The sequence below is a fragment of the Coffea arabica genome, chromosome 6c, assembly GCF_036785885.1.
Source record: "Coffea arabica cultivar ET-39 chromosome 6c, Coffea Arabica ET-39 HiFi, whole genome shotgun sequence".
Classification (NCBI taxonomy): Eukaryota; Viridiplantae; Streptophyta; class Magnoliopsida; order Gentianales; family Rubiaceae; genus Coffea; species Coffea arabica.
In genome coordinates this window covers 62,428,839-62,456,708 of record NC_092320.1, presented here as the reverse complement: position 1 = coordinate 62,456,708, position 27,870 = coordinate 62,428,839, and the positions used below count along the sequence as shown (strand labels likewise).

The 27,870-nt window shown below is 35.1% G+C and overlaps 1 protein-coding gene, 1 long non-coding RNA gene and 1 pseudogene across 2 annotated transcripts; 2 read left to right on the top strand and 1 right to left on the bottom strand.

Annotated features, from left to right (window-relative positions):
• Window positions 1–6,042: 6,042 nt before the first annotated feature.
• Window positions 6,043–7,789, top strand: LOC113692490 (pentatricopeptide repeat-containing protein At4g31070, mitochondrial-like; annotated as a pseudogene).
• Window positions 7,790–12,269: 4,480 nt separating this feature from the next.
• Window positions 12,270–17,062, bottom strand: LOC113693870 (putative serine/threonine-protein kinase-like protein CCR3). The gene is made up of 6 exons (XM_027212624.2): window positions 16,908–17,062; window positions 16,178–16,452; window positions 15,925–16,072; window positions 15,411–15,538; window positions 15,170–15,308; window positions 12,270–12,737 (listed from the first exon to the last, which is right to left on the bottom strand). Exons 2-6 carry the CDS (start codon window positions 16,436–16,438, stop codon window positions 12,385–12,387), a joined length of 1,029 nt encoding a protein of 342 aa, XP_027068425.2. The 5' UTR covers window positions 16,439–16,452; window positions 16,908–17,062; the 3' UTR covers window positions 12,270–12,384.
• Window positions 17,063–19,437: 2,375 nt separating this feature from the next.
• Window positions 19,438–25,233, top strand: LOC140008945 (uncharacterized). Its single transcript, XR_011816287.1, has 5 exons — window positions 19,438–19,660; window positions 20,081–20,681; window positions 21,069–21,266; window positions 21,402–21,544; window positions 24,932–25,233. It is a non-coding gene; the product is annotated as an uncharacterized lncRNA (long non-coding RNA).
• The last annotated feature ends 2,637 nt before the right edge of the window (window positions 25,234–27,870 follow it).

The following is a 27,870-nucleotide window of genomic DNA, read 5'->3' as shown; positions in this document are numbered from 1 at the left end:
ATCTGAGACAGTCTCGGAAGAACCTGATGGTTGGTATTCTGAGCCCGGCCTCCAACCGTGCAGATAGCCACCCTACCCTTCTGGAGGAGTTCGACTGATTGGTCCGGCCGGAGTGGGCGGATACTGTAATTTTCTCGGAAGGGATACTTGCGAATCAGTGCGGCTGTCAGCCCTTCACCCATAATGCTGCTGAACATGGGGACTTGGCCATAGTCAATGGCTAATAGATCTGGAAAGGTAGCCGGTTCAAGCACGCCCTCGTCCCTTGGCACCTCGGTCCCGAACGCGTCATTATAGAGCGCCTCGAGTTCATTTTGGCCCTGCTCTTATGACGTCCCGGCCTCATTGGATGCTTTGGCCGTCTCCTCCCCGGGGCCTGGAAAGGTCGTCTCCTCCTCGAATAGGTCGGGCCTTTCTGCCTCGGTGAATTCCAGCCTCACCGTTTCCCTATGTATACGGGATATATTATGAAGAAATGATTAACTTACTGTCTTTGGGAAGGGGTTTGGTGTTCACTGCTATAGCGTCACCTCGGGAACTCACTGATGGCTGAAGCTCTCACAGCAAATGGTGAAAAATTAAAGAGTGAAAAAGGTGAAAGTGAAAAAAGGATCCCCTATTTATAAGGAGGGTGGGAAAGCCAAGGGACAGTACATCGAACTTCTAAAAAGGACGCACCCCCCTCATTTATGAGAGACCGTCGCTTTGAGCAACCGTCGCCTGACCTTCTGTCTTCCTGTCCTCTATCAGTCCACGTTCCATCACCCAGCCTGACAACCGTCCCATCGTCTTCCGTACACCCCTATCTACTCGTATTCTACGCATCATCATTATAGCACAAGGGATTTTCGATTATTTTTTTATGAAAGTCTCGGCAAGCTAACACGCACTCAATACCCTCTCGAGGCTTGGGGGGCTAAGTGAGGATGGTCATTCCGTCTCAGAAAAATCAAGACCGTATTCCCAATCCGGAACAGTGGGTCATTAGTCATGGTCACCTCGGCCTTGTCTCGCGTATTGATGACCGGGATGACCCTAGTATCCGATGTCGCCTCAGAAGTATTACGACTCACCCCATAACCGAGATCTTTTTTAAGGGTCTGACAATCGAACAGTAGTGGATGTGACATCTGACACCTTGTTTACTATTCTGACACACTACCTACGGCCCAAAGTGGTCAAGTCAGGAGTGGTCAAGTCAAGGCGATATGCTGTCTTAATCAGATTTCTAGGGATCTGTACCCCATGATCCTTCCTTTCAAATTGTTCCCTATAAACATCCGAATCTCTCACTGAAAAAAGGAGGAATCTCTGGTAAAAGCCTATAACTCATCAAAATTACTCACGCTAGTATATTATCCCGAACTAACTTAATTTTCGGAGGAAAATCGGGGGACCTAGCCCCGCCTCTAACAATCCAAGCAAGTGATCCTGGTGTAGTTACCTCTCCATGCAAGAATTCACTCCAGCTACTCGAGGCAACTCGTCTGGTCAGAAATCGTCTCTTCAGTAACAATAGACTTTTTTTTTCTTTTCGTCCATTATTTGGTTAATCCGATGTACACCTTACGAGTCAATTATTTTCTAATCCTTACTTGCCCCGTATATCAGCGAGTACCAGATTATAAAATATCCATCGAGATAGGATCGAGTCAACGAGTGTCCGTCCCGTCTTACTTATTATTTAATTTCTTTTTTAAAAAATAATTTATATTAATTTAATTTTATATTTTATACATTTATCTAACATTTAATAAAGATTTTTTTCTCAAAAAAAGTCTCCCACCAAGAAATAAGCATGCAAAGAGAATAAAAGATAAAGAAAAAAATTAAAATAATTCAAAATTAATAAAAGTTTGAAAGAAGTGGGCATATTTTTTTAAATATATGTTTCACATTAATTAAAGTTTTTTCTATAAAACATAAGATCGTAACCTTTACAAATGAATCTTGTAAATAAACTATAGTTTCTCATATTTGTGATGCAATTTGTTCAATGAATTACTTATTTAACTCTAAATTATTATTTTATAGTATGTATATAAAAATTTAAAAATAATATATATATGGGGCGGGTTGGGTTGTGAACCTTGGGTTTTTCATTATGTGATTTTAATCCGCCTCTCATCTCAGTGGGTACCGGACTCTCTTTTAACTAGATCAAACAATATAAATCGTGTATCCTAATTTTGGGATTAGATATGACGAGTTTTCGGATTAGCGAGTAATTTTGCTCACTCCTATCTACACTAGAACCATCCTAAGTATAACACAACACATTGGATGCACTAATGGCTTGTACTATTAGTATTGCAACTTGTACGAAGTGTGGAATTAGCATTTTCTAGAGCCAATTGTAACGTGAATGAGTAAAATGAAAGTAAAAAGTGAAAGTACACTTCTAACCCTCATATTACCGTATTTAGTTATTGGGGCGCCTTATCTTATGAAAGTAATTCTTTTTCAAAAAATATTTCACGTTTGTAGTAGTAGATAATTATAGGGAATGGTGGAGCCACGTTGATTCCACGGGGTGCAATTGCACCTCTCAATTTTATTAAAAAAAAAAAATTTGTGGAATAGCCTATGAAATTTTAGATATTTTAGAATTGCTCCATAGATACCCCTCCTGAATTTTGATAATATTCCTTCTAATCTTGCGACTAAAAGTGTTAAAACTTTTTGCAATTGCTCTTACCATTTCTATAATAGAGCCTTGAAACAAAATATATTACAGAATGCTACTTTCTCTTTCTTTCTAATGTATTTTTATCATGTAACATTTAAGCTTTTTAGATGTCCAATAACAGGAATTGCAAGCGAAATAAACATTCCTTTGATAGTCCAGTGTTGTACACATTATTAGCCCAATTTATATACAAGTACAAAAATTGAATCAAAATGCTTTAGGGATATGAACCTCTTCGTCAATCCGCCTCCATCTCTATACAAATGCTTATCTCGAAAAAATTTACAGAAAAAAAAAATGGAGATAGGAAAGGATGCATGGATAGCAATGTATATATATACAAGTGAAATTGGTATGGATCTTAAATTGAAGAAATCGAATCCCATAGAGCAGCTCTGAAAGAGATTCATGTCAAATTGTAGCTTGTTGTGGTGAAGGTGACTAAGGCCCGTTTGGGACTACGGTGCTTTTGTTAAAAGAATACTTTTAGGTGTTAAAAGTACTTTTGAGAAAAGTATATTTTGGTAAACATTATTCCATAAAATTAGGAGTGGAACTTTTGGTCCTAAAAGCACTTTTAGCAAAAGCTCAAATTTGATACTTTTAGAGTACGTTTGTGATTTAAAATAAATATTTAATTTAATCATTTTATCCTATATTATCAACTAAATAAAGAGATAAATAAATATAAAAATTTCAAATTATATATTATCCAATACATTAAGTACTTATTGAATTAATGTATCCAGACTGGGAGTGTTTTTCAAATACAATAAAAATTTTTTAAAAAGTACTCTAAAAGGTAATCTAAAAATTAGTTTAAAATTTTAAAAAATATCTCAAAATATATTCTAGAAACTCTCCTACTCTTAAATATCCCAAAATATTTTCTGAAAATATCCCAAAATATAATCTAAAAACCCTGCTACAGCAAAATTTTTCAAAAATACCCCTAAAAAACAGCTAATCCAAACGGACACTAAACACATATTAAGCACTTTTATTAAAAGTTCTATTGGAAAAATAATTTTTCCTAAATTTTAAAAGGGTAGCGGCCGAGAGGTTTGAAATCTGCTGCTGTTCAGTGGAAGTTGATTTATCTAATTAGTCACACATTAAAGTACTAAAAAAGTCACTAACATAGAATTCAAGTCAGTTGGCCATCATAAGGTTTAAAGTGGACTTATATATACTGAAAAAATGGACCATCAAAAGTCACAAGCATGCTACCAATCATAATTACTTGGTCACGATTGATAAAATTATAGGTGGCAAACTAACCCATTTAACTAAATTTATCCATACCCGCTCATAAATAGATGGGTATGGGTATCTTAAATTTTTGTATATGGGTATAAATGGGTTATCCAATAATACCCACTTAGTAATGGGTATTATTGGGTAACCTATCAAACCTAATTAACCCATTTAGAATTCTCTTCCCCACCCTTTTTTTTTTTCAAATTTTCATTTTGTCACGATGTTAACTACCTTTGTTTCATTATTATTATTATTTGTTGGTTTTATTTTATTATTTTATTTTCTCTTAGTTTATTTACTTGCTCATTTTCAGCATTACCAATTTATGATAAGTTTTAACATCTTTTTTTATCTTTCTAAAACGAAATTTTAAATTTATATATGAAAAAAATGTTAGGGGTTCAAAATTTTTGGATTAAGTTTTTATATTAACTTTTATAGTATTTAGTTCAAATTTTTGTACTATTATTATTCAATTATTAAGTAATATGTAATTTTGCGGCATAGAGTATAAATGAAAAAAAATTGTTAATTAGGCTGATTGAGCATTATAAGTAAATATTTAAAACTAATGATGGATACAAAGAACGGTATAAATTGATAACTTAGTTTGCAAAAATGAATTTAAATGAGTTTACAAAAAATTAAAATAAATGGGTTATAAATGGATAATTGGGTTACCCAATTTATTTTTTGACTTATCCATTTATATCCATCTAATTAAATGGGTATAAATGGGTTGACTCACTTATATCCATTACCCATTTTACCCAACCCAAACCCGCCCAAGTCACCCATTTTGACACCTCTAGATAAAACCAACAATCATTTCAGCCACCTTCTCATAATCACTTGCTATATATTCCCTCTTGCACTTTCCTATATAGTCAAGATATGGCTGTTTTGTGGGGTTCCTAGATGTGTCTTCTGAAAGCTAAGCGTTGATTTCAAGTGATTCATTCCCATATGTATACACACAAAGGTAATTTTGTTAAGTTAAATCCCCTAGATGGCCAGATAAGAGTTCCTTATTTTCCCCTTATTTCATTAAGGTTTGGCTGGAATGTTGATAAGTCCCAGGATTTACGAATTTGATGGACTTGAAATTTGAAAGATGTTAAAAAAAAAAAAAAAAACTGGTTAATGCAAGCATTTTTTAGATAAAGATTTCCCACTCAGTTGCTCAAGAAAATTGAGTTGTAAAAAATGAGTTTAAAGGGCTTAGTTAATATGAAGCTCAAAGGTGAATTTTATAAGGTTCAAGCCCAAAGTTGAATCTATGTAAAATTTAGGTAAAATCGTCTAAAACGTCCTTCACATTTTGTAAAATGACTTTTTTCGTCCCTCACTGTTAAAAGTGTAATTTTATGTCCCTTACATATTCACATTGGTCAAATTTAGTCCCTAACTAGGTTCCGATCATTTTTTGGCTGGAATCCATCACGTGCAAGGCACGTAATCATTTTTTAAGGGTAAATTTGTCAGATTATATTTTACATAATCTAATCTATAGTCCTCTACATTTTATAAAACAAATTTTTTCGTCCCTCACATTTTATAAAATGATGTTTTCATTTCTCACATTTCACAAAATAAATTTCTCCATCCATCACATTTCAAAAAATGAATATTTCCATCCCTCACTAATTATGTGTGTGAGGAAAACCCTTAAAAAAATATGTGTGAATATATTTTGTTTAAATACATATATATGTCTATTTGATTTTGTTTAATAATACGAATAGTATAAATATATGTATGTGTCTATTTGATTTCACTTAATAATACGAATACCATATATTATACATGATCATTTGATTTCATCTAGTATTAGCTAGTAAAAAATCTTGCATTCATTGTCAAATTGACCAATCAAGCTATTTTCGGTCAGAATATAATAAGACTATGCAAATTATGGTTCTATTGGTAAATATTAGTCATAATCATACAAAAAGAGAAGATAGCCCACAAGTTGGGCCAAGTACATACGTGTGTTTATGCTATTATTATTAAGAAAAATCACCAAACCAAAATCTTAGTGGTATTTGCATGGTGATAACTGCAATTGGCAAAAACGTTTTGTATCTGACAAAAGACCACAGTGAAGCTCTAAAATAAGAAGCGATATGGGCACGGATTGTTGAGTCTGGCTTCCTCGGATTTCGTCGTATAAAATGGCTATGAAATTAGACCCAATAAAATGCACCAAATAATAAGACGTTTCACCTCAGCTTCAGCTTCAGCATCAGGTCCCATAACATCATAAATTGCTGATGCTCACCCCCAAATCAAGGACTTCTTGGCTAAAGGGCTCTATGACAAAGCCATCAACCTTTTCAAAGACCATGTCCACCCCTTCTTTCCAAACCATGAAAGCAGCGTCTTTATACTGCCGTCGATCATCAAAGCCACTGCAAGTTCCCAAACCCACAATCCCTTGGGCCTTCAGCTTTCACTGCTATGCCTTTAAAAATGGGTTTGATTCAGAATCTACAGTTTCGAATTCTCTCATCCCTGTGTATGCAAAATTCTCAGACACAAAGAGTGCATACAAAATGTTCGACACAATGCCTCAAAGAGACACCATTTCTTGGAATTCGATGATAAATTGTTATATGCAAAATGGGTTTTTGTTGGAATCAATGAAGATGTTTAAGGATATGTATATTTGTGGATTTGAGCCCAAGCCCGAGTTGATTGCTAGCGTTTTATCAGCTTGTAGTCAGACAGAAAATTTTCGATTAGGAAGATTGATTCATGCTATTGTTACAGTGGATGAAAGATTTGACAAGTCGGTTTTCATGTCAACCGCATTGGTAGATTTTTACTGGAGATGTCATGATCAGGAGACTGCTTTTCGTGTATTTGATAGAATGGAAGTTAGAAATGAAGTCTCATGGACTGCTATGATCACGGGATGTGTGGCAGATCATGACTATGCCAAGGCACTGGATTGTTTTCGTGCAATGCAGGTTGAAAAAGTTAAACCAAATAGGGTGACAGTAATTAGTATTTTACCAGCATGTGCTGAGTATGGTTCAGTTAATTGTGGAACAGAGATCCACGGATATGCTTTTCGTCACGAGTTTGACAGGGATTTTAGATTCTGCTCAGCTCTCATACATATGTATTGAGAATGCGGAGAAATTTGGGCTGCAAAGCTTATTTTTGAAAGATCAACTACAAAGGATGTTGTGATGTGGAGTTGTATAATTGCAGGCTATTCACGGAAGAAAGAAACTGCTGAAGAAGCTCTAGAGCTCTTTAATGAAATGCAGAAAAAGGGATTTCAACCCAACAGTGTTACATTATTGTCTGTGATTTCTGCCTGTACCAAACTTTTGTCGACATGCCATGCAGGTGGAGTCCATGGCTATGTCCTGAAATCTTGCTTGATATCTGAATTGAATATCCAAAACTCGCTCATTAGTATGTATGCCAAGTGTGGTTGTCTTCAGGATTCAGTTAAGATTTTCAAGGAGATGACACAGAGGGATTCTGTTTCATGGACTGCAATTATTAGTGCTTATGGTCTGTATGGTTGCGGGGAGGATGCCTTGCAACTCTTTGGTGAGATGCAAGAGAGTGGGATGAAAGCTGATGTAATTGCACTTCTTGAAGTCATGATGTTGTTAGATTTGCATACAACTTGAATTGAAACTTGTGAGGCCCGAAATCCATTTCACAAGGGGGTCCTATTACTTGAAGAATGGTTCTAGCCTAGGTTTGCCTTTTGACTTTATAAATGAACGACAACAACTCTGTGGAAAACCAAGTTTTGGCTGAAACGCATTTGATTCCTTAAAATTAAATAAAACTTCTGATTCCACTTCCTGGTAATTTATTTTTTTACTATGTTTCTTGAAGCATGTTGATTAAGATATGCAAAAGACTTCATAGTAAGTTTACGTACGTGATTAGAAAATTATTTTTTTTTAATCAAGTGGAAAATACCAATAGTCACACTTAGGGAGCTTCAAAAGAAAAAGAGTTGAAATCAAAGAGAAGTGAACATGCAATTTAATAAACTTTGTTCTTGTTTTTTAATTTAGTTTTGTTTGCCAATTTTAATAAATCCACAATAAAGAAATCGACATCAAACTTTCTTTTCTTGTATATATGATGAGGTTCATTTACATCCTAATATGTTCAAGGTTGAACATTGTGCTTTTCTAAGTTCTTAGTTCTAGTTTAATGTCATCTAAAGGCTAGCATGAAGTTACTGCTTCTGCTTTGTGTGAAACTAGCATTTCTTCGCTTCTAGGATTATGCGTAGGGCTGTCAACGGTCCGGGTCTGGACCCGGACCCGGACCGGACCCGTCAATATTTTCTGGGTACGGGTAGGTATATAGATCCGCGACTCAGATCCGGACCCATTTTATCTAACAAAAAGGCGGGTCGGATACGGGATATACCATGAAATTAAACAAATTAGCAGAGGTGCTAAACTACTAATGGTTGGTCAATTATTGGTTATGTGTTTTGGGCTCTTTTTCCTTTCTCTGTTTATTAGTAGTAAGATCTTCCAAAAGAGCTGTCAATCAACCGCAATTAGCCTTTTTCTTGAACCAATTTTTAACTACTACTACTAGGTGATTATAAATAAAGGCAAAAGGTGTAATCCAATGTGTATTGATCCCAAAGTTAATCATCAAATGCTACAAACGCCAAATGATACTTCTTGGAACTTACTGAAAAGTGAACATGCAGAAATAAGAATAGTCTATGACAAGATTCACTCCTTTTTGTGGAGGTGAAAAGGGTAAAAAAAAGCAAAAATAATTGCATGAGAATTGAAAGTCACGGGTAGAGGTGCAAACGAGCCGAACATTGAACTTATCGAGTCAGGCTCGATTACTATACACTCGAGCTCGACTCGATTAAGTAAGAAGCTGGTTCGAGTTCGACTCGATAAGGCTCGATCTACTCAACTCGACAAGAGCTCGAAATGGCTCGAATTCAGCTCGAAAATTTCTGTCACTAAACGTAACTAGTTTTATTTAACCTGACTCCAATAGCACATTTTAAGCTATTCAATGCCTTGTAAACTTGATTTTAACAATTCCAGACATGAATTAAAAGTAACAACAAACAAGTTCTTCATTGTCCAATAATACATGCACGAAATCAGAAACAAATGTCCACAACTCCACATACAGAATTGTTTCACAATTTTTCAATTCAAATGTCCAACACCTCAAACAAACTCAAAAACAAGGAACAAATAGTTTGAAATCACTCTAGATTAAGTCCTCCAGTAACCAATAAAATCACTCTAGATTAAGTCCTTCAGCAACCAATATAGATTACCTAAAAACATGTAGAGTCTCAAGGTATAGGTAATAAAATTTCCTTCTAAAATTATCTAGATCATCACCTTGACCAACCTCTTGATTCGAAGTTTGAGCGGGGGCTTGTGTATCACCTTCTAACCGCTCTTCTTCACTTCCTAGTTCTTCATCTCTAACGGAATATTCTAGCTCCTCCTCATTGTTATTTCCAGCAGAATCACCCGCCGATCTAACTAGTTGTGAAGAAACATCTTGAGGAGACATAGCCATATTGTGCTTGTGCCTAAATTCCAAACAACAAATAAGAGTAATTTTTTTCAACACCGTTGGGCTTGCTAACAAAATTGCAGGTTGAAAGTAAGCATAAACTTTTGCAAGAACTTTCACCGAAAGTCTTGGTGTGGTGGAGAAAGTAAGCATAAACTTTAAAGACATGAACTAGCCTTGTTGATGTCTTTTGCAAGAATTTTCACCGAGAAATACAAAGACCAAAAAAGTGTGGTTCCTATCATTTTAGAAGTCATTATTACAATACATCATTACAACACCATTTTAGAAGTCATCATTACAAAGACCAAAAAAGTATGAAAACTACAATGATTCTAGCCGTATTATTGATGGAAATTTTGATGGTATGCCTTGTTAAGTAGGGGTATTTGTGTAATTTCACACAGCTCGCGAGCGGCTAACGAGCATGACTCAAACTCGACTCGTGTTATAAATGAACCGCTCGAACTCGACTCGAGCTCAGTATTAACCGAGCTCGAGTCGAACTTTAATCGGCTCGCGAGCCTCACGGTTCATTTGCGGGTTCAACTATAATTATGCTGTAGCCAAAGGGCCCTAGACTTAATTGACAATGAAATGCAATAAATGTGGTAAGAAGAAAAACCATCTCATTATTGGTGATATATCTCCTATCCTAGGGACTAAATTGACACTAGTGAAAAATTTTTGAGACGAAATTGACCAGGAGTTCAATTGCATGTGGGGAATTGTAACTCGAAAACTGATGGATTTTGGTAGGGCATCTATTGGGCTTGCGAGCCGGGCTTTACTTAGCCCCAAGTTGGGGTTTTCTAAACTCGGTGTTGCAATTAAAAAAAAAAAAAAAAAAAACTCTCTGCTGCACGAAATATTGCGACAGGCGCGGCCACTAGGTGAATTCTGGAATTCCAAGCACCTTCTTGGCGGGATGGGATCGGGCCCAAACTCAAAGAAGTTTAGAAGTTTAGACATCCATTGACGTTGTCAAATAAGTTTTCAAATTCTTGTTCAGTTATGTGGTTCCCAACTAGGGATGCAAATAAGGGGAGTCTCAAGTAAATTTTACGAAGTTTGAGCTTGAACTCGATCTTAAAAAAATAAAAAATAATAATAATTTTATTTTTCAAAAGTAAAAAATAATTATTTAATTTTTAAGAATGAATAAAATAATAATTTTTGTAACAAATAATAAAATATTATGGATATACATGTAATTTTATTATTAAAATAAAAATTAGAAAATGTATAATCGAGCTCGCGAACTAACGAGTTTGATATTTTTGAACTCGAGTGCAATTTAGAACTCATATGGAATAATGGAAATGGTTGTAGAGGGAATAAGTCACTTGTCCAAATGTGCGCATATGATTTGGCTAACGAGCGCCAATTGGGAGTTTCTATTCTCTACGAGGGGTTTTCAGTATTAGTTTTTTGAAAAAAAATGTAATTAAATCACAAAAGTGTTTTAAAAAATGTAATTAAGTCACAAAAGTGTTTAAATGTGGGAGGTGCGTTAATTGTGAATATGCGTAGTAATATAGACTTATGAATTAATATTTCCTACATTGACAATGTATACACTATCAGCGTTGGATAAACGACAATTATGCAAAATTTAAATTCGAAGTTCAACTTTTGTACACATGTCATGAATCAAACGGTGATAGTGTATACACTGTCAGTATATATAAGATTTACTCTAAACTTATATGTGATTTGGATGTGTTAATAAGTATCCAATGGGTATCTGTTACAAAAATATTTTTAGTTAATTAACTACATTACCATCTTTATATAATTAAGGCTTACTCAGTCCCCATATTCATGCAACTTACAAATTGCCACATTATCAGTCGAGCTCGAACTCGAGCTTAAAAAAATAATAAATAATAAAAAATTTATTTTTAAAAAGTAAAAAATAATTATTTAATTTTTAAAAATGAATAAAATAATAATTTTTGTAACAAATAATAAAAATATTAGGGATATATATGTAATTTTATTATTAAAATAAAAATTTATAAAAATGTATAATCGAGCTTGCGAACTAACGAGTTTGATATTTTTGAACTTTAGTTTGAGCTCGAGTTCGACTTACTTGGCTCGAGCCCGACTCGCGTCTGCAGCCCTATTCCCAACTTCTCATTTTGTTTTTTTAAGAATATATTAATTTTTTTTTAAGTGAGAGTATTTGAACTGAAAATCTCTTATTTACAATCCTTCCTTTCCTACATTACCATCTAATCCAACTATTTTCCATAGTTTTTTTTAAATTTATTTTTTATAAATGGGAGATCTCGAATCCAATACCTCCTTCTTATAATTTCTCCCAACTTACTACCTAACTCAATCCCCCTCCTTATATTAACTTGAATGATTGGTAACCAATGAATACTTTTTTGAAATCATTTTTGGTCATATGCTCTTAACTTTTATATTTGATAATGCATTAGTTTTAATATAGAGTATTCAATGAACGACTTTTACTTTGCGAAGAAAAAAAAATCTCACAAAGACATTCCTTTTAAATCATTTTTACCAACTTTTCAATGTATAAAATTTTCACTTTTCAAAATGAAGATGTGAAGTCAAACAAATATTTAATTAAGCAAGTCGGAGGGCTTTTTTTTTTTTTTTTTTCTTGAAAAGTTCCACAATTTTTTTAGGGTTCTTTCGGTCAAGTATCTTGTTTTTCAACTAATTTCACCTTTTTTAATATGTAAAAAAAAAAAAGAATGAAATTTAAGAAGTGAGCAGAGAATAAGAGGGAATTAAATCCGAAGCTTCTATTTAATGCAGTCTCAACTATAGCGGTTACAACAAACGAAATACCATATACAAAACTTGAGGAAGGGATTTGGGTTAACATTTGTCTATCACTTTTTGAACTTCACTTTTTGAAGCTCCTGCAGCTTCCCCACAACGTTTTTCGTGGACGGACGGATTCTCAAATCTCCATCCACACAAAGCCTAGCCAACTTTGAGATTTTCTGCCCATCACGAAGATTGAATTCAGGTTCTTCCTCGAAACTTTTGTCAGCAAAGGAGCATTTTCTTTCCTTCAAGGAAAATCTTGATTTCTTCAATGGGTAGAGATTAACAGCATCAAGGTGAAGGTATATCCATGCCCCCGTCTTTTCATCTATGTGATGATCAACAGTAAGTTTGAACAGGAGCTCCAAAAGAATGACTCCCAGAGCAAAAATATCTGTTGCTTCACACCAAACACCTGCAGGAGATAACAACAAAATAATCCTTTAAATAGCAAGGGACTACTAAACATTAATACCAGGTCAAATTTCATCTGCACTATTTTCCTGTTTAATGTTCATCACCATAATTCCTATGCGAAGAAACAAATATCAACTGGAATTGAAAACTTAGACTATTCCAGCACTAGTGTACACACTACTCCACAATGAACCACACTCTGCAAAGGCTTATTAGCCAAACCGAGGACCAGGAAGGACCAAAATGACTTCTCAATCCAAAAAGCACAGACCAGGAAGGACCAACAGAAATCAAATTGTAGAAGAACAAGGTGACACAGAGACTGCATAATAAAGACCTCAGTCTAATCAGTAGAGAGACATCGAAGTGAACGAGTGCATGAAAAAAAATTAGACGATCATTAGAGCACAACGAAACCCTTCTACAACAATTACAAAGGCAGTAAAAGAACTTTTCACTATAACTCGGACCTCAGGGCCTTCAACAACACCCAAACAAACCATGGGGGCCAAAGAAAAAAAGAAAGCAGCATTGACCAGTACTGCCTCTTAAGCTTCACTCTTAACATTTCAGCACCTGATCGTCACAAGTTTCTAATACCAGAACGTTTCACTCTTAACATTTCTGATAGTCTAAATCCTGTGAGTTGCATCAACCAAAATTCACCCAAAGATCTGTCATCACAAACTTTTCAGATTTTAATAACTATCCACCACTTGAGAAATTTTCCTTTCAACTGTCATCAACAGATCGTTATTAATTTTGCCCAAAAACGCTTGAGCCTGTAAGTGCAAGGCAATCAAATGTTGTAACAGCAAATGATAATCTCAAATGAAATCAATCGCATTTCTTACCCCAGTTCACGAGGAAAACCACAATCAGGTATTTCAGACATTAAAAAGCAAATACAGAATCCAAAGGATTGTTAAACATTAAATATACATTTAAAGGGAAAAAAACAAGAATGAGATCAAAAAGGCATTTGCAGACCTGCAGCCCAGCAAATAACAAACTTAGCTACATTATTTCATCAGCATCAAAATCAACAGGAGCATTTTGACTCCTTTCACAGCCTAGGACAAGTTGCACATAACAAAGTCATGCAGATTAAGTGACACTCAACTCATCTTATTCATTTTGAAGGAATACACTATCAAACATATGGATCTCATTTTCCTTCCTCCATTTCCAGGTTTACATCATGATAATAGAGTGATAGCACTGTGATCTAATAAATCCTGTTGGAACAATAATGATACACCAAATAGGATCCAAAAACCACATCCTGTGGTGTATTGAAAAGTTGGCTCATGTTCATGTTTAACAAGAAAATGTCAAAACAAAATTGTTCTTTGGCAAGTAAACACATACCACGGATGATAGACTAAAAAACAGAACAGTTGAATTATCACTGTAACAGATTATTATAAACCCATTAGGCAGCCATCTTACTCCATACAGTGACTTTTACAGCAGATTACCGAATAACATATTCCAGCTAAAAATAATAATACTAACAACATTTTCCAGTTCCTATTTAATGCATGTTAATTGTCCTTCATACATACAGCAACTGCATATATCACTACAGTCACCATTTGTTATGAATTATTCAAGACATGACAAGGGGAGATAGTTTACACAAAATTATTGCAAGAAATTCTTGCGACCATTTGCCCTCTCACGATTTCACATTTAAACTAGCTTTATGACAGAGAACTAACAATTTCTAATTTGACAAAAAAAAAACACTGAAACTTCCCGTGTACCTAATGTTGAGAGAAACGCACATAATATAGGGGGGAAATGTAGGGGAGATATAATTCACTAATTCAACAGATCCTCAAAACACCTAGCCTTTTTCCAGATTTGCATGAAAACCAGCTTTTGCATGGAGGGAAGACGACTTCTAATTTGATATCGAACAGCCTGAACTTTTTCAATGCATACATGTCTAGAATCATAAGACTAATATTAAGTTGCTACATATCTAAAGTCCAATGCAGAGAAGGATGATATGAAGTTTTAATCTCACAAACTTTTAAGCAATGGTTTCTCAAGAAGAAGAAAGCACTCTTTCCTCTAAAAGCTCATTGACGGAAATGTCATGATACTACAAACTCTCCAAGGGTACAGTTCAACCACAAAGCAAAAACAGAATGAAACATTCAAATCACAATATGACAAGGCAATCTTGTCCAAAATGTTAATTTTTGAAAAAAAATGTTAAAAAAAGGCAAAGAAAAAAATTAATAAGCTCCTAAGGACATAGACAGAGCTTCACTTAGTTGCCAATTCTTTTCAAGCCTAGACAACTACATTAGCAGTAAAAAATTGGTTAATCCTGTGTTTAAAATCCTCGTCTGTCCTTCCACAATCTATAGTAAAATTCAAACTCATTGAGTACTTTTAAGACCCAAATGAACATACCTGTCATAACATAAGCAGAATCAATGTAGCCATAAGATCCAAAAAGAGTACGATTCTGTTGAAACGGCGTGTCATCCTTCTTCTCACCAATAACTCCACCAGTCAGCATGAAAAAATTGAACAAGACAGGGTTCAAATCCTAATTGCCAAAACAGACGTAAACATCAAAATAGCAACCAAACAGCCATACTACTCAGGGAACTTATGGTCGAAGTAGTTCGTGTCTCAAGAATTTACTAACCTGGTCAAGCATGATGTGGGCTGCTGAAAGATCACGGACCAAATATCTAGGCTGATAACCATGCAAAAGTTCCAGAAGACGAGCAAGTCGAACAGCTACTTGGATTCTGTCAAGCCATTTAAACTCTCCTAGGAGCATATGCAAAGAGATTGTGACATGAGTCAAAACGCATAAGTTGTGGCCAAAAAAGTGCACAGAGTACAAAAGCTCAATCGCTGTTCTATTGCTCCTATGTCAAATGCAATAAGCTACATGAGCCTAGTCCAAAATTATGCAATTTTTAGGCAGTTCAGGTATTCTATTTAACGGCATTAAAATGATTTTTTTTTTCAATATCCTATCTGCAACTTTTCAGCACTAAAAGTCCCCAATTATAACTTTGATGCTTAGCTCACGTAGCTTCAAAAAGAATCGATGGTTAGATTTTCCCTGTATGACCACTCCCCGAGGTATCACATTTTTAAAATACCAACACAAATACTAAGATAGGGTCCAAATAAAGGCAAATGTATACCTTTATCGACAAAGTTGCGAAGTGTATTCATGGACTTAAGATCATAAACAACGCCCAACATCTCCATTTCATCAACCCGACAAAATGCCATCAACACTGGCAAGTTGGAAGTGGTTGAATTATGATGCTTCAGAAAAGTAATCTCGTACTGCAAAAAGCACAGCAACTTATGAAATTGCCCAGAAGTTGACAGATTGTCAAACAGCCGATATTGAAAGGAAATTGCTGAAGAATAGAAAACAGAGGAACATACATTAAAATTCTCAAGAAGATGTTGATACAAAGCTTCCACCCGATACTTAAAATTCATTTCAGCAGCTTTTACCCACACCTTAACCGTAACATCACGGGCTTCAAACCCTTTCCAACCTTGAGGAATCCTTCCATGATACAGTTCGCAGTACTGGGCCTTGGCAATGTGATTGTTCTGACTAAAATTATCCGTAAACAATTCCAGGTCCTGCTGCGTGACTTCGAAAACTTCTCCTTCACCGCCACCTATACGAGATGCCATGCTTCACTTGGTACCTATAGCGACCCCCCCCCCCAAAAAAAAACCACCAAAAAAAAGAGAGTATTATAAGAAGCATCAGAAAACCCAAAATTTCGCACTATGGATTAATAACAACATTAAGAAGTTTCAAGGGTCCGATAAGAATCCCAAGCATGACAATTTCCGTCAAATTTTGGAAAGAAAGGGCTTCTGTTCAGTAATAAATCATGCCATCAGTATTTCTTTGAATTCGAACCCAGTAATACTCGCAGAAGAACATTAGTTTCTCATAACAAAGGGATAATCAAAAGAAGTAAAGAACTAAAAGGAAACCCTAACCCTGAGAGGAAAAAAGAAATTCGCAATGAATCAATCCTTCCTTTACAGGTAAACTAAGTTACCATTCTTGCGTGCGTGTCAGTTTGTGTTTGTGCGTTCTTCTGTACGTATAAGAGTGTGCGCGAGAGAGAGAGAGAGAGAGAGAGTGTACCTGCGTACGCGGAGAAACGATGCAGAAGGCGATGGAGAAAGGGGAGAAGATGATAAAAAGGTCTAAAATGCTATTGGCACTCCAGTTTTTCTTATCGTCAATCTATTTTCTTCGTGGTGGTCGTACAATAATTTTTGGGTTTTAATTTCGTTTCCTCTTTCTGGGTTGGCTGGTGCAAAAGAAACCCTGAAATTTGGTAATGATGAGCGGGAGTTGGCCCAAACGAGTACAAAGTAATAATGCTCGGGATTGGCCCAAAGGCCCCAAACAAATGCATTCGCCTGTTAGATTTTGGGGTTAAAAAAAAAGGTTTTGTTAGATTACTGGGGAACAAAAGGGTTTGGACTGGGGATGAGCAAATTCGATTCATACCGAATTTATAATCGAATTCAAATTTAATTTGGTAATTTGAAATCGGGTATTTGGTAATTTGGTATAAATTTGGTATATACCGAATTCACTGAATTCTAATATGGTGTGAAATAGGTAATGTGATTATGGATTTGGTAATAACCGATTTCGCATTCAAATTCGGTAATTGAAATAGGGTACCGCATTACCACATTCGAATACCAAATTGGTATATAAAATTATATAATATATAGATAAATGCTATTTAGTATTAGTATATACTACTAATATATTATTATATTATATAGGTAAATGCTATTAATAATAATTAGTATATGGTATTATCATCCTATCATGTACTTATAATAATAAAATATATAATAATATACAATATATTATTTTAGTATTTGTTAATTGTTATATGACTATAATAATACAAATATATAGTAATACATAACAATACAAGATAACTATAATACTTATTATTTTATACATGAGTAACATGACTAGAATTAGATAATAATTAATACATATATGTATAATACTAAATATTAAACAATAAACATAATTAGTAATTAGAATTTAGATATTGGTAATTTGATACATCATTCATGTTTGAATTATTGAATATTTGAATGCGTAATCTGTAACTTGCAAGTATTAGTGTGCTCTAAATTTACATTACATATTTAACATAAAAATTCATATTATCTATTCACTAATCTTAAGGCTTTAAGTATAGATAAGACAACTAAGCAGTGTAAGTGAATGCATATGAATTGCAAATCAATATATTAGTGTATTGACTTTCACAATAACATATGTAAGTAAAAAAGTTTTATTTTGGTTTGAAATAAATTATAAGTTTGTAACTAATATAACTTATCACTAATCATTATAATTTGTAAGTTTGTAACTAATATTACTTATTATTAATCATTGTACATTATAAATTTATAAATTATCACTAATCATTATACAGTCTAAGGTTTATTCTAATTTAAATTAATCACTTTTTATGTGTTCCTTAAATCATAGACTAAGGATTTTAGGTATAAGTGATCAAATAAGTTAAAATTCATATTATCTATTTACCAATCTTAAGGCTTTAAATATAGACAAGACAACTAAGCAGTATAAGTGAATGCATGTGAATTGCAAATCAATGTATTAGTGTATTGACTTTTATATGTAAATAAATAAGGTTTATTTTGATTTGAAATAAATTATAAGTTTGTAACTAATATAACTTATCACTAATCATTGTATTTTGTAAGTTTGTAACTAATATTACTTATTATTGATAATTGTAAATTATAAATTCATTGTAACTACTAACTAATATTACTTATTATTAATCATTGTAAATTATAAATTCATAAATTATCACTAATCATTGTACAGTCTAAGGTTTATTCTAGTTTAAATTAATCACTTTTTATGTGTTCATTAAATCATAAACTAAATATTCTAGGTATAAGTGATCAAATAATTGCCAATTAAACCACAAAATGATTAGAACATAAGTAATGTGTAAAATTATGACCGAATTTCATAAAATGTTTTTTAATAGATGAATTCGGTCTAACCGAATTCATTACCGTTTTCGAATTTGAAATCGGTTGCGGAATGAATTCGGTTATGGGTAATTCAAAATTGAAAACGATTTAAATTTCTATAGGTCAAATAACCGAATTCACCGAATTCATTGCACCAAATTACCGATTTTGCACCGAATGCACACCCCTAGTTTGGACGGTACAGCTAAGGTAGAGCATCATTAAAAAAAGAAAAGAAAAAATAGATAGGGGAAGGGCAAAAAAAAAAAAAAAGAAGAAGAAGAGTGAACCAAAAGAGAATTTTAAAAAAACATAAAAATCTAAATATTTTAGATAGTATAATTTAAATAAAAATTCATACAAGGGAAAAAGTGCAAGTTTAAAAGGTTGAGGTGAGAAAATTGCAACTCATCCAACAGTCCAACTAACCCTTATTTTGTTTCCAATTTTTTTTCTTTTTTTGGAAAGGGAATTTTCGCCGGGGGAAAAGAAGGACCAATGAATGCCTTATTTAATTACTCTTTTATGCATTCAAAAATTAGCACGTAATTATAAAAAAAAAGTTCCACGCAATTATACGCACACGCATGCTTGGCTGTTGACTGACTGACGCAGTTGTACTTATGTTTTACTGTTACAAATGTCAGTCGCGACTAAATCTAACCAATCTCTCTCTCAAGAAGGTCCTGTGCCGCCCTGCCTCGGTTCTTGTTCTGAACTCGCACTTAAGGATAAAAATCAGGAGACCCTGAAATCTGAATTAGCTGTTTAGGGACCTGAGTTCCATAGGCAAGGGATAGAATGTTAGATCGGATCTCCATCCATCTTAATTCAAACAAGAAGGTATATTTATCTCTCAGATTCCGTCCCACTGCATCTGTTTGTTTGTGTGTTTGTTACTTGCGTTGGTTGTTCATCATCATTCAAAGAAGAAGGTATTTTCTTGGGTAGTTGTATATACTAGTTGTTGCTTTTGTTAAAAAAGTGATGTGATTCAATGTATCGTGTCAAACTGTCAGTATTTCAGTTCCATGGTTGGTTGTGTGATCCTATGAAGATGTGATTTCAAAGTTTGATTCGAGTAATGACCCTTAAAATTGAGAAAATCAACTGTAATTGAGTGCAAGAAAAGCAAAGAAAAGCAATTGCACCTGCTTAGTTGAAGTCAAAGATTTAAAAGGAAAAAAATTAGCCAAAAGTCAGATGCTTGCCTAAAATGGTTGGACGAAAGAGATTGTAGCTCAGTTATTTATGTATCATTAGGTAGCGTGGCTGTACTTGGAGAAGAACAAATGGAAGAGCTTGCAAGGGGCATAGTCAAGAGTGACCACCACTTCTTATGGAAGGTTAGAGATTCAGAAGAGTGCAAACTTCCAGCCAATTTCAAGTCTGAAATATCAGAAAAAGGTCTAATTGTCAACTGGTGTCCTCAACTTGAAGTTTTGGCACATCAAGCCTTGTCATGTTTCATGACACACTGCGGCTGGAATTCGATGCTTGAAGCACTGATTTCAGGTGTGCCAATGATAGCTATGCCACAGATTGTTGATCAATTCACAAATGCAGAGTTTGTCGCAGATGTATGGCAAACTGGGGTTCGAGTCAAGGTCAATGACAAGGGAATTGTTACTAGGGAAGAAATTTCAATGTCCATAAACGCAGTTACTGAGGGCGAGAGCACAAAGGAATTCAGAAGAAATGCTGAGAAGTGGAAGGAACTGGCACAAGAGGCTGTACACCAAGGCGGAAGTTCTCATAACAACATTGATGAGTTCGTTTCACAAGTTTTAAGCGTCTAGTTAATTTCATTTAGCTACAAAATCAGGTCACGTGAAAGCCTCATAAGCATCTATGGCAGACAATGGTATTATATTGTTGATTCAATCAAAGATTTAAAAAACTTTGGCAGTCTGACTTTTTCCTGGATCTTTATCGTAAATGCCTTGTGAGTAGATTCTTGGGTCTGTGTGTCATAATTTGGCTTAGTTCCCCAAAAGTTGCAGGTTATCTTTCCTGTCACCCATCAAAGTCTTGGTGCTTACTGTTCTATGCCTTCTGATTAGCTACCACAAATAAGACAAGGTTTTTGGCCCTTGTGCATCTCTGCAATTCTTATTCTCTTTAAAAGACAAGGAAATCAAGAGATTAGATAAAAGTATCCTGCTTAGGCCACGTATATTTATCCTGTACACCTTTTTCTTGTTGAGTAACCACACTTGCTGCGTTTTTAAGGATTTTTACTGGTTTATAGGAGAAACTGCAATCGCCACTCTTAAGATCATTACCAGGACATGAGAATTGTTCGATGCTGAGGCCTGCTTATGCTGTAGAGTATGGTTACTTACCTGCTCATCAGTGTCATAGGACACTTGTGACAAAAAAGATTGAAGGACCCTTTTTCCTTTGTCAAATAAATGGAACAACAGGTTATGAAGAAGCAGCTGCCCAGGTTATATATTGTTGTAATTTGGGTTGATGAATTTTTTGATATAAAGTAACCACTTTTATGCACTCTTCTTGAATGGCATCATAACCATTGCCTTCCTAACAAGATGCCTTACCTTTTTCCCCTTCCCTCTTACAGGGCATTATTTCTGGAATTAATGCTGCTAGGCATTCAGATGGAAAGTAACTCATGGTTCTTGAAAGGGAAAGTAGTTATTTGGGAACTTTGATTGATGATCTGGTAACCGAAGTTCTTCGACAGCCGTACTGTATGTTAACAAGGTAAAGTTTCCTGACATGGCATGACAAATGTTGATGTGATAGTTTGCTGACTTGTTTAGGTTGAAATAATTTAAGAAGTTTGAGCAGCTGAGTCTAGGACATTGGTGAAATTGCCATTCTTTCGATATTCTAGTGATGTTACTTTTGAAGAAGTGATCTTAGTACCTCGATGTTGCATGCCTTAATTGACGCAATGCTCAACTGTGTTTTACCTGTTATAGTTCTATTTCAATGTTTGCAACTTTTACACCTTCGCATTGATAGATATACCCATTAGTTTATGGTGCCTTCTTTGTGTCCGTAATTTTAGGTATGTAAGACCTCAACCAAGGGTGCCTTCAAAATTGTCATACGTATTTTTCTCCTATGGCCATACTGTTTAACACCAAGTCCTGGCATCTGAGCTGTGCGGAAAGATATAAAATTAGGTGAAGCTAATGCTAGGTATGTTTTGAATATTTCTGTAACCATAGAAAATTACTTAGTAGCATGAAAATTTTAGATGCATCGGCCCAATAAAAGCAAAAGTACTGAATTGTACTTGGCTTTCCATTGTAGATTGACTTGAAAAGATATTGTTGTAGTCAATGATGTTTCTTTCATTCTGTTCTACCCTTTTTCTCTTTTTCGAGGGTTTGCATTGGGGATTTTAGTGAAATGAAGACTGTTGATTGGACAAAGTAATCCCTCATGTTATGTGATTCACCATCTTTGTCCTGAAATTTTTTGACATTAGCATGGTATAATTGTTAGGGGTGCAAACGAGCCGAGCTCGAGCCGAGCTTTGGCTAATCGAGCCGAGCTCGAGTTAATTTTGTGAAGCTCGAGCTCGAGCTTAAAAAATAAAAAAATAATAATTATTATTTTATTTTTAAAAAATAAAAAATAATTATTTATTTTTAAAAATGAATAAAATAATAATTTTTTAACAAATAATAAAATATTAGGGATATATATGTAATTTTACTATTAAAATAAAAAATAAAAAAATTATATATAATTGAGCTCGCGAGCCAACGAACTCAATGTTTTTGAGCTCGAGCTCGAGCTCGAGATCGAGATCGATTTGATTAGTTCGAGCTCGATATTGACGAGCTCGAGTCGAGCTCGTATTCGAGCCGCTCGCGATCGGCTCGCGAGCGGCTCGATTCGCGAAACACCCCTAATTGTTAACCAGAAGAATAGCATATGAATATGCTATATTACTCAATGGTAATATAAAACTTTGTTTTTGTTCTAGAAGTGTAGGGTGTAGCTACTGGTTATGAGCATGGTTTTGATTGAGGAGAATGTCAAAATAGGAAAGACAAGCTACCACCAGCTAAGTTTAGATAATTAGAAGACCATAGTTTGGTGTTTGGTATGATTTGTCAAACTATTTCCCCCCTGCGTGCGCGGCCTTTTAAGTCCTCTACATAAGGTGTCATACAATAGTGATGGAGCATAACATGTATTTGATTTTAGAAGAAATCCTGTTAGACTATGCATTCACAGGTGGCATGCATATACATAGGTGGCATGCATACTTATGTATAAGAATGCCAAGGCTAATTACTCAGAATATCGTTGAAAAAAAGAAAAGTCGGACACATATGGGTCTGAAAAGGGGTGCTGCAAATCTATGGCTGCCGGGCTGACAAAAAGCCAAAATTTTTTTATTTTTTAGTCTGACACTGCTGCCGACAAAAAACTCCTGCAAAAAGCCGGCTGCCGGGCTGAGAGAGCCAGGCAACCAGTTCAATTTAAAAAATAATAATAATTCCGTTATAGTAACTTCCTGATGCATGTTGTCTTCCAAGTTTTTTCACATTTCAGGCTTCCTATACACAATCACTGAATCTCTTCTTTGTAAAACCAGGGTTGGGGTGGCCAGTTTGCTGAATAGCTTAACCAGTTTGCACTCCTCCTATGGTAAACACCTATAAAGCATCGTTTGCAGTCATTCTTGCCTAATCCTTTTTTTTTTTTTTTTTTTGGAAATTTCCCAACCATTGGAAGCCCCTACTGAACCTTGGTCTCAAGCCCTTCAATCTCTATAATATTTTCTCTTTTGATTTTCATTGAATCTTCAGTTATTGGGGCTCATACGTTTCTATCTAGTCAATGAATGCCCTTTCTATAGTTATAGCAGAGACAAAAAAAAAGCAGTTTTTACATGGAGACCTTCATGAAATGTATGCAATATGTTATGTGTCAGTTGGGTCTTACATAAATGACATCAAAATTTCTTATCACTCTGAGACCTGCAGAACTAGAGACACACAAATCTACAATATGCAAAGACACGCAAAGACAATATGGAGATGAAGACCACAAACTATAATTTGTCTCATTAGGCCTACCGTGATTTATTGCTAGAATGCTCATGCTCAATACATATTTCCATGTCACATCCACAACACTGAACATGAATGGTTGGTTATACTGTAAAATTAGCTACCTGAATACCTAAAATGGGAAATTCATTAAACTCGAGAACAACAGACAGGCTTGGATTCTATTTCAGATGGACATGAAAATTCAACAGGCCTTTATAAAAATTGCAATTAAATATTAGCAAATCACGAACCAAAACAAAATTGCAACTTTCTGCCAGCAGCTCTAACCAAAAACCTCATGCTATAATGAAGAAAAAAGAGTTCCATCTACCACTCTAAATTGGCATAGAAGAAGGCAAATTAGAAGTCTGGGAATAAACTTACAGAAGCCCTTCTTTGCTCAGCAGCAACAGCAAGTGCAAAAGCTATCAAATCAATAATAAACACCACCAACAGCAAAAGCGTTGAAGAAGCCATCTTTTTGCAACAGGAATATATATATTTTTTTTTAAATTGGAATGGCTCAGCTTTTTGCAGAAGTCTGCCGGCTGCCGGGCTAACACAGCCCGGCAGCCAGCGAATTTATTAAAAAAAAAAAAAAAATTTTGTCTGCTGCCAGCCATAGATTTGCAGCACCCCTTGTCAGATCCATATGTGCCCGACTTTTCTTTTTTTCAACGATATTCTGAGTAATTAGCCGTATGCCAATGGCCCTATAAGATGTTACCCTATGAACATTTCTCCGAATTTTTCATATATTTATACTTCAAGATTCTCTGTTTTTTTTTTTGGACACTAAAAGACTTTTGTCTGTCCTTTTATATTCTCTTGGACTTGCATATACTTGTTTGTCTATCACGGATGATGCTTTAGTAGAACTTAATTTATGCAAGACACATACAAGATGCTATAATATGAAGAAGATGACCCTGTTTTGAGGTCTAGAAACAACCTGTTGCTTGATGTGTGTGTTTGTTGTCCACTTAAATTACAATAAGAAAAACAGTCGGCTAGGACATATCTGGCTGAATTTACATAAATAGCTAATGCATTTAGTTCATGGGTGCAGAATCACACTGCTGGGGCAAAAAAGAATTCAAGGAGATGTAGAAGCAGCCTTATTGGTCAACAAATACTAGTGCTTTATTCTAAACTCAGCCTGCAGTAAATTTGTTGTTAATTAACTTTTACCCTATCTCAAAGAACTGTTAATTGATCCTTCTAATGATAAGATACCTGCACAAGGAAGCATTTGGCATCAGGAATTACTTGCAGACCCCGGCCTTACTGTGTATATTTCTTGATGCTTCTCCCAAACAAGAATGTAGAAACCAGGAAAGGAATGTGAAATGATTTGATGTTCAGTTTTGCACTTCATTTTACTAATGACTCAGGAATGTGGATATATCCTTCTGTTAGGTTGGGTCTGGAGGGTGGCTGAGAGAGAGATCAGCAAGCTGATTGAACTTGTAGCAGGAAGGTCTGAGCATGTATTAATGTAGTTTAAACTATGTTCTCCTGCTCCAGGTTTTTATCTGGAGGTGGAAAAGGAAAACCATATCAAGAGTCTTCTAAGAAGTCGCCCTTAAACCTGTCAGTTGACTCCTTTAGAATTGATTTATTGCAACTCCCAGTTTTAACAATTGGTTTAGTGTCTTGGCATAGGATTTTATAACTCTACGTGCTTATGCTACTTAGATAGTCTTGGTTGCATTCTTAATCAGAAGTACAAGTGGTTTGTTCCACCACTGCAGATAAGGATGCATGCATGGACTCAGGGGCCACCTGGTTCACGTCTAAGAATTTGAATTGATACTGAAATAACATACAAGAAATGGAAAAAAGGTTTGGACCATGACATATTTTCCAGTTCCCTTGTAGTTTTCGTTAGCACACTGAAAACTCTATTGTCAGGATTAGCACCAAAAACCTGCATGTCAAGAAGCATTTCTGCATTTCCTGCTCTATCTAAATTTTCAAAACCATCAGCACAAATGAACTTTTGATACAGCACGAACACTTGGTAGGAACAACAGCTTTGTAGGAAAGCCAGATATTGAATTTCACCGGAATTTAAAGAAGCAACTTGGAATAGGATGAGAAAATATGCTTAAGAAGATAAAAATCACTCCTAGAAATTAACAAGAAAATCACAATGTAGATATCCATGCAAGAAGCTGTTAAGACAACATTTGGAATCAACAAATTGTCACCAAAACCTGTGACCAGACAGCATGTTCTAAAGCATATTAGACAGTAGTCTTTCCGTGTCAGACAGAATGTAGATGGTCCATGATTATCACAGAAGAGTGCTACTGCTAGAAAGTTACTTTTTCATGATTTTGGTCTTTATCGCTTGAGCCTTTAACTTTAGCATTAGAAAACCCCTGTGTATGGCATTTCTTTGAACAACATGTAGCGTATTGAGCACCTGAGTTACACTTGCAATATTTGGCCTGTATACGTTGAACCATTCTCCTTGGGCATTTTGAAATGGTCTATTGGTGAGTTGGACTGCCAACCCTGTAATTGTACTTGCATCCTCTTTTGAACAGCCACTCACCCTCAGCTTCTCATGAACTACTGGATCTCCTTGAGCAAACTCTGTCTCAGTCTTCTCTGCAATATGAGTATGTGTTCCGATAGGAAAAATCTGTTTGGTCAGCAGTTGCAGAATTATCACTCCAAAGCCGTAAATGTCATCATCTAGGCTTGGAACACCTTGCAAAACAGTTGCATAGTAACTAATAAGAATGGTATGGAGGAGTAACTGCAATGACCATAATGTACTGAAAATCTCTAGTCATAAATATATATATACATATATAACCAGACTTTCCTGCTTTTTTGAAGGTATTGAGTTCATACATCTGAAAGAAAAACTGGGATCCATGTATCCAGGGGTCATAAAGATTCTTGCTTTTGTATGAATAGTAGCCATAGGTGATATGGTGCCAAAGTCTCCTAGTTTTGTCTGAAAATTCTGAAGACAAGCAAGCAAAGTCATTAGCATCTCAAACCTCAATGGTTGAGTATTGCACGTAACATCTCATTGTGAAGAAGTTTTCTTTTTCTTCATGTTAAAAGTTTTTTTCGAAGTTTACCTCATCAAGAAGTAAGTTAGGAGCTTTTAGGTCTCCAATTCTTAGACCCGTGTCATGAAGATATTCTATGGCTGCAGCTAGTCCTAAAATAATGTCCAGTGTTTGCTGCCAGTCCAGTTCTGTTTCTCAAAAAGAAAAAAAAGGGTTTACTATAACAAAATCACTATTTCAAGAGTAATCAAGTGCATATGTACTTTACCTTCCAATTTACTGAGCAAATCTCCGCCTTTCGCAAGTTCATAGACGATATAGATTCCTTCAGGGGATCTGCATAACCCCACCATTTGAACAATATTTGGATGGTTCAACTGAGGCAGCCATTCGATTTCATTCTGACAAGTTGTGAGGTAAAAGAATTTAGATTTTATGTATATTAGTAGTTTGCATGTGTGAGTAAATTACGTGGATACCTCGAATTGGGTGATTGTGTCTGAATCATGATTCTTTGAGAGCTTTACTGCAATTAACATTTCGTTCAACTCATGATTATTATTGGTAGGGACATGTCCTCTGTAGACTCGTCCGTTTTTCCCCTCCCCTAAGTAGACTTCAAAATTGCCAGTATAGGCATTCAGTTCTTCTTTGGTGAAGTTGATCATGTTGCCCTGATTTTTTTACTTTTGCTCCTGGAATGGGATTTGTTAATCACACCAAATCTTCAATTGTCTAAGTATTTGCAGCATTAATCACTAGTGTTGAAACTTTTAACCAAACATAAAACTCAAATATAAATGTAGCTTAAATTACTGTGAAGCGTGAAAAAAGAAAAGCCATAGTTAAGAAAGAAAACTAGTACACAATTCTGATAGTCATGATAGTCATCAACATAGAGGCTCTAGAGGACTAAATTGGACAATGAAAATGGGGAGTGAGTTCTTAAGCAGACATATGCCAAATAGGAGAT

Excerpts from the sequence above, each read along its gene's own strand:
- LOC113693870 (XM_027212624.2), bottom strand. The coding sequence starts at position 16,438 with ATGGCATCTCGTATAGGTGGCGGTGAAGGAGAAGTTTTCGAAGTCACG. Across the intron at positions 16,073-16,177 it reads ATCTTCTTGAGAATTTTAAT|TACGAGATTACTTTTCTGAA; the intron begins GTATGTTCCTCT and ends TGCTTTTTGCAG. Across the intron at positions 12,738-15,169 it reads TTCTGCTTATGTTATGACAG|GTGTTTGGTGTGAAGCAACA; the intron begins GTATGTTCATTT and ends TATCTCCTGCAG.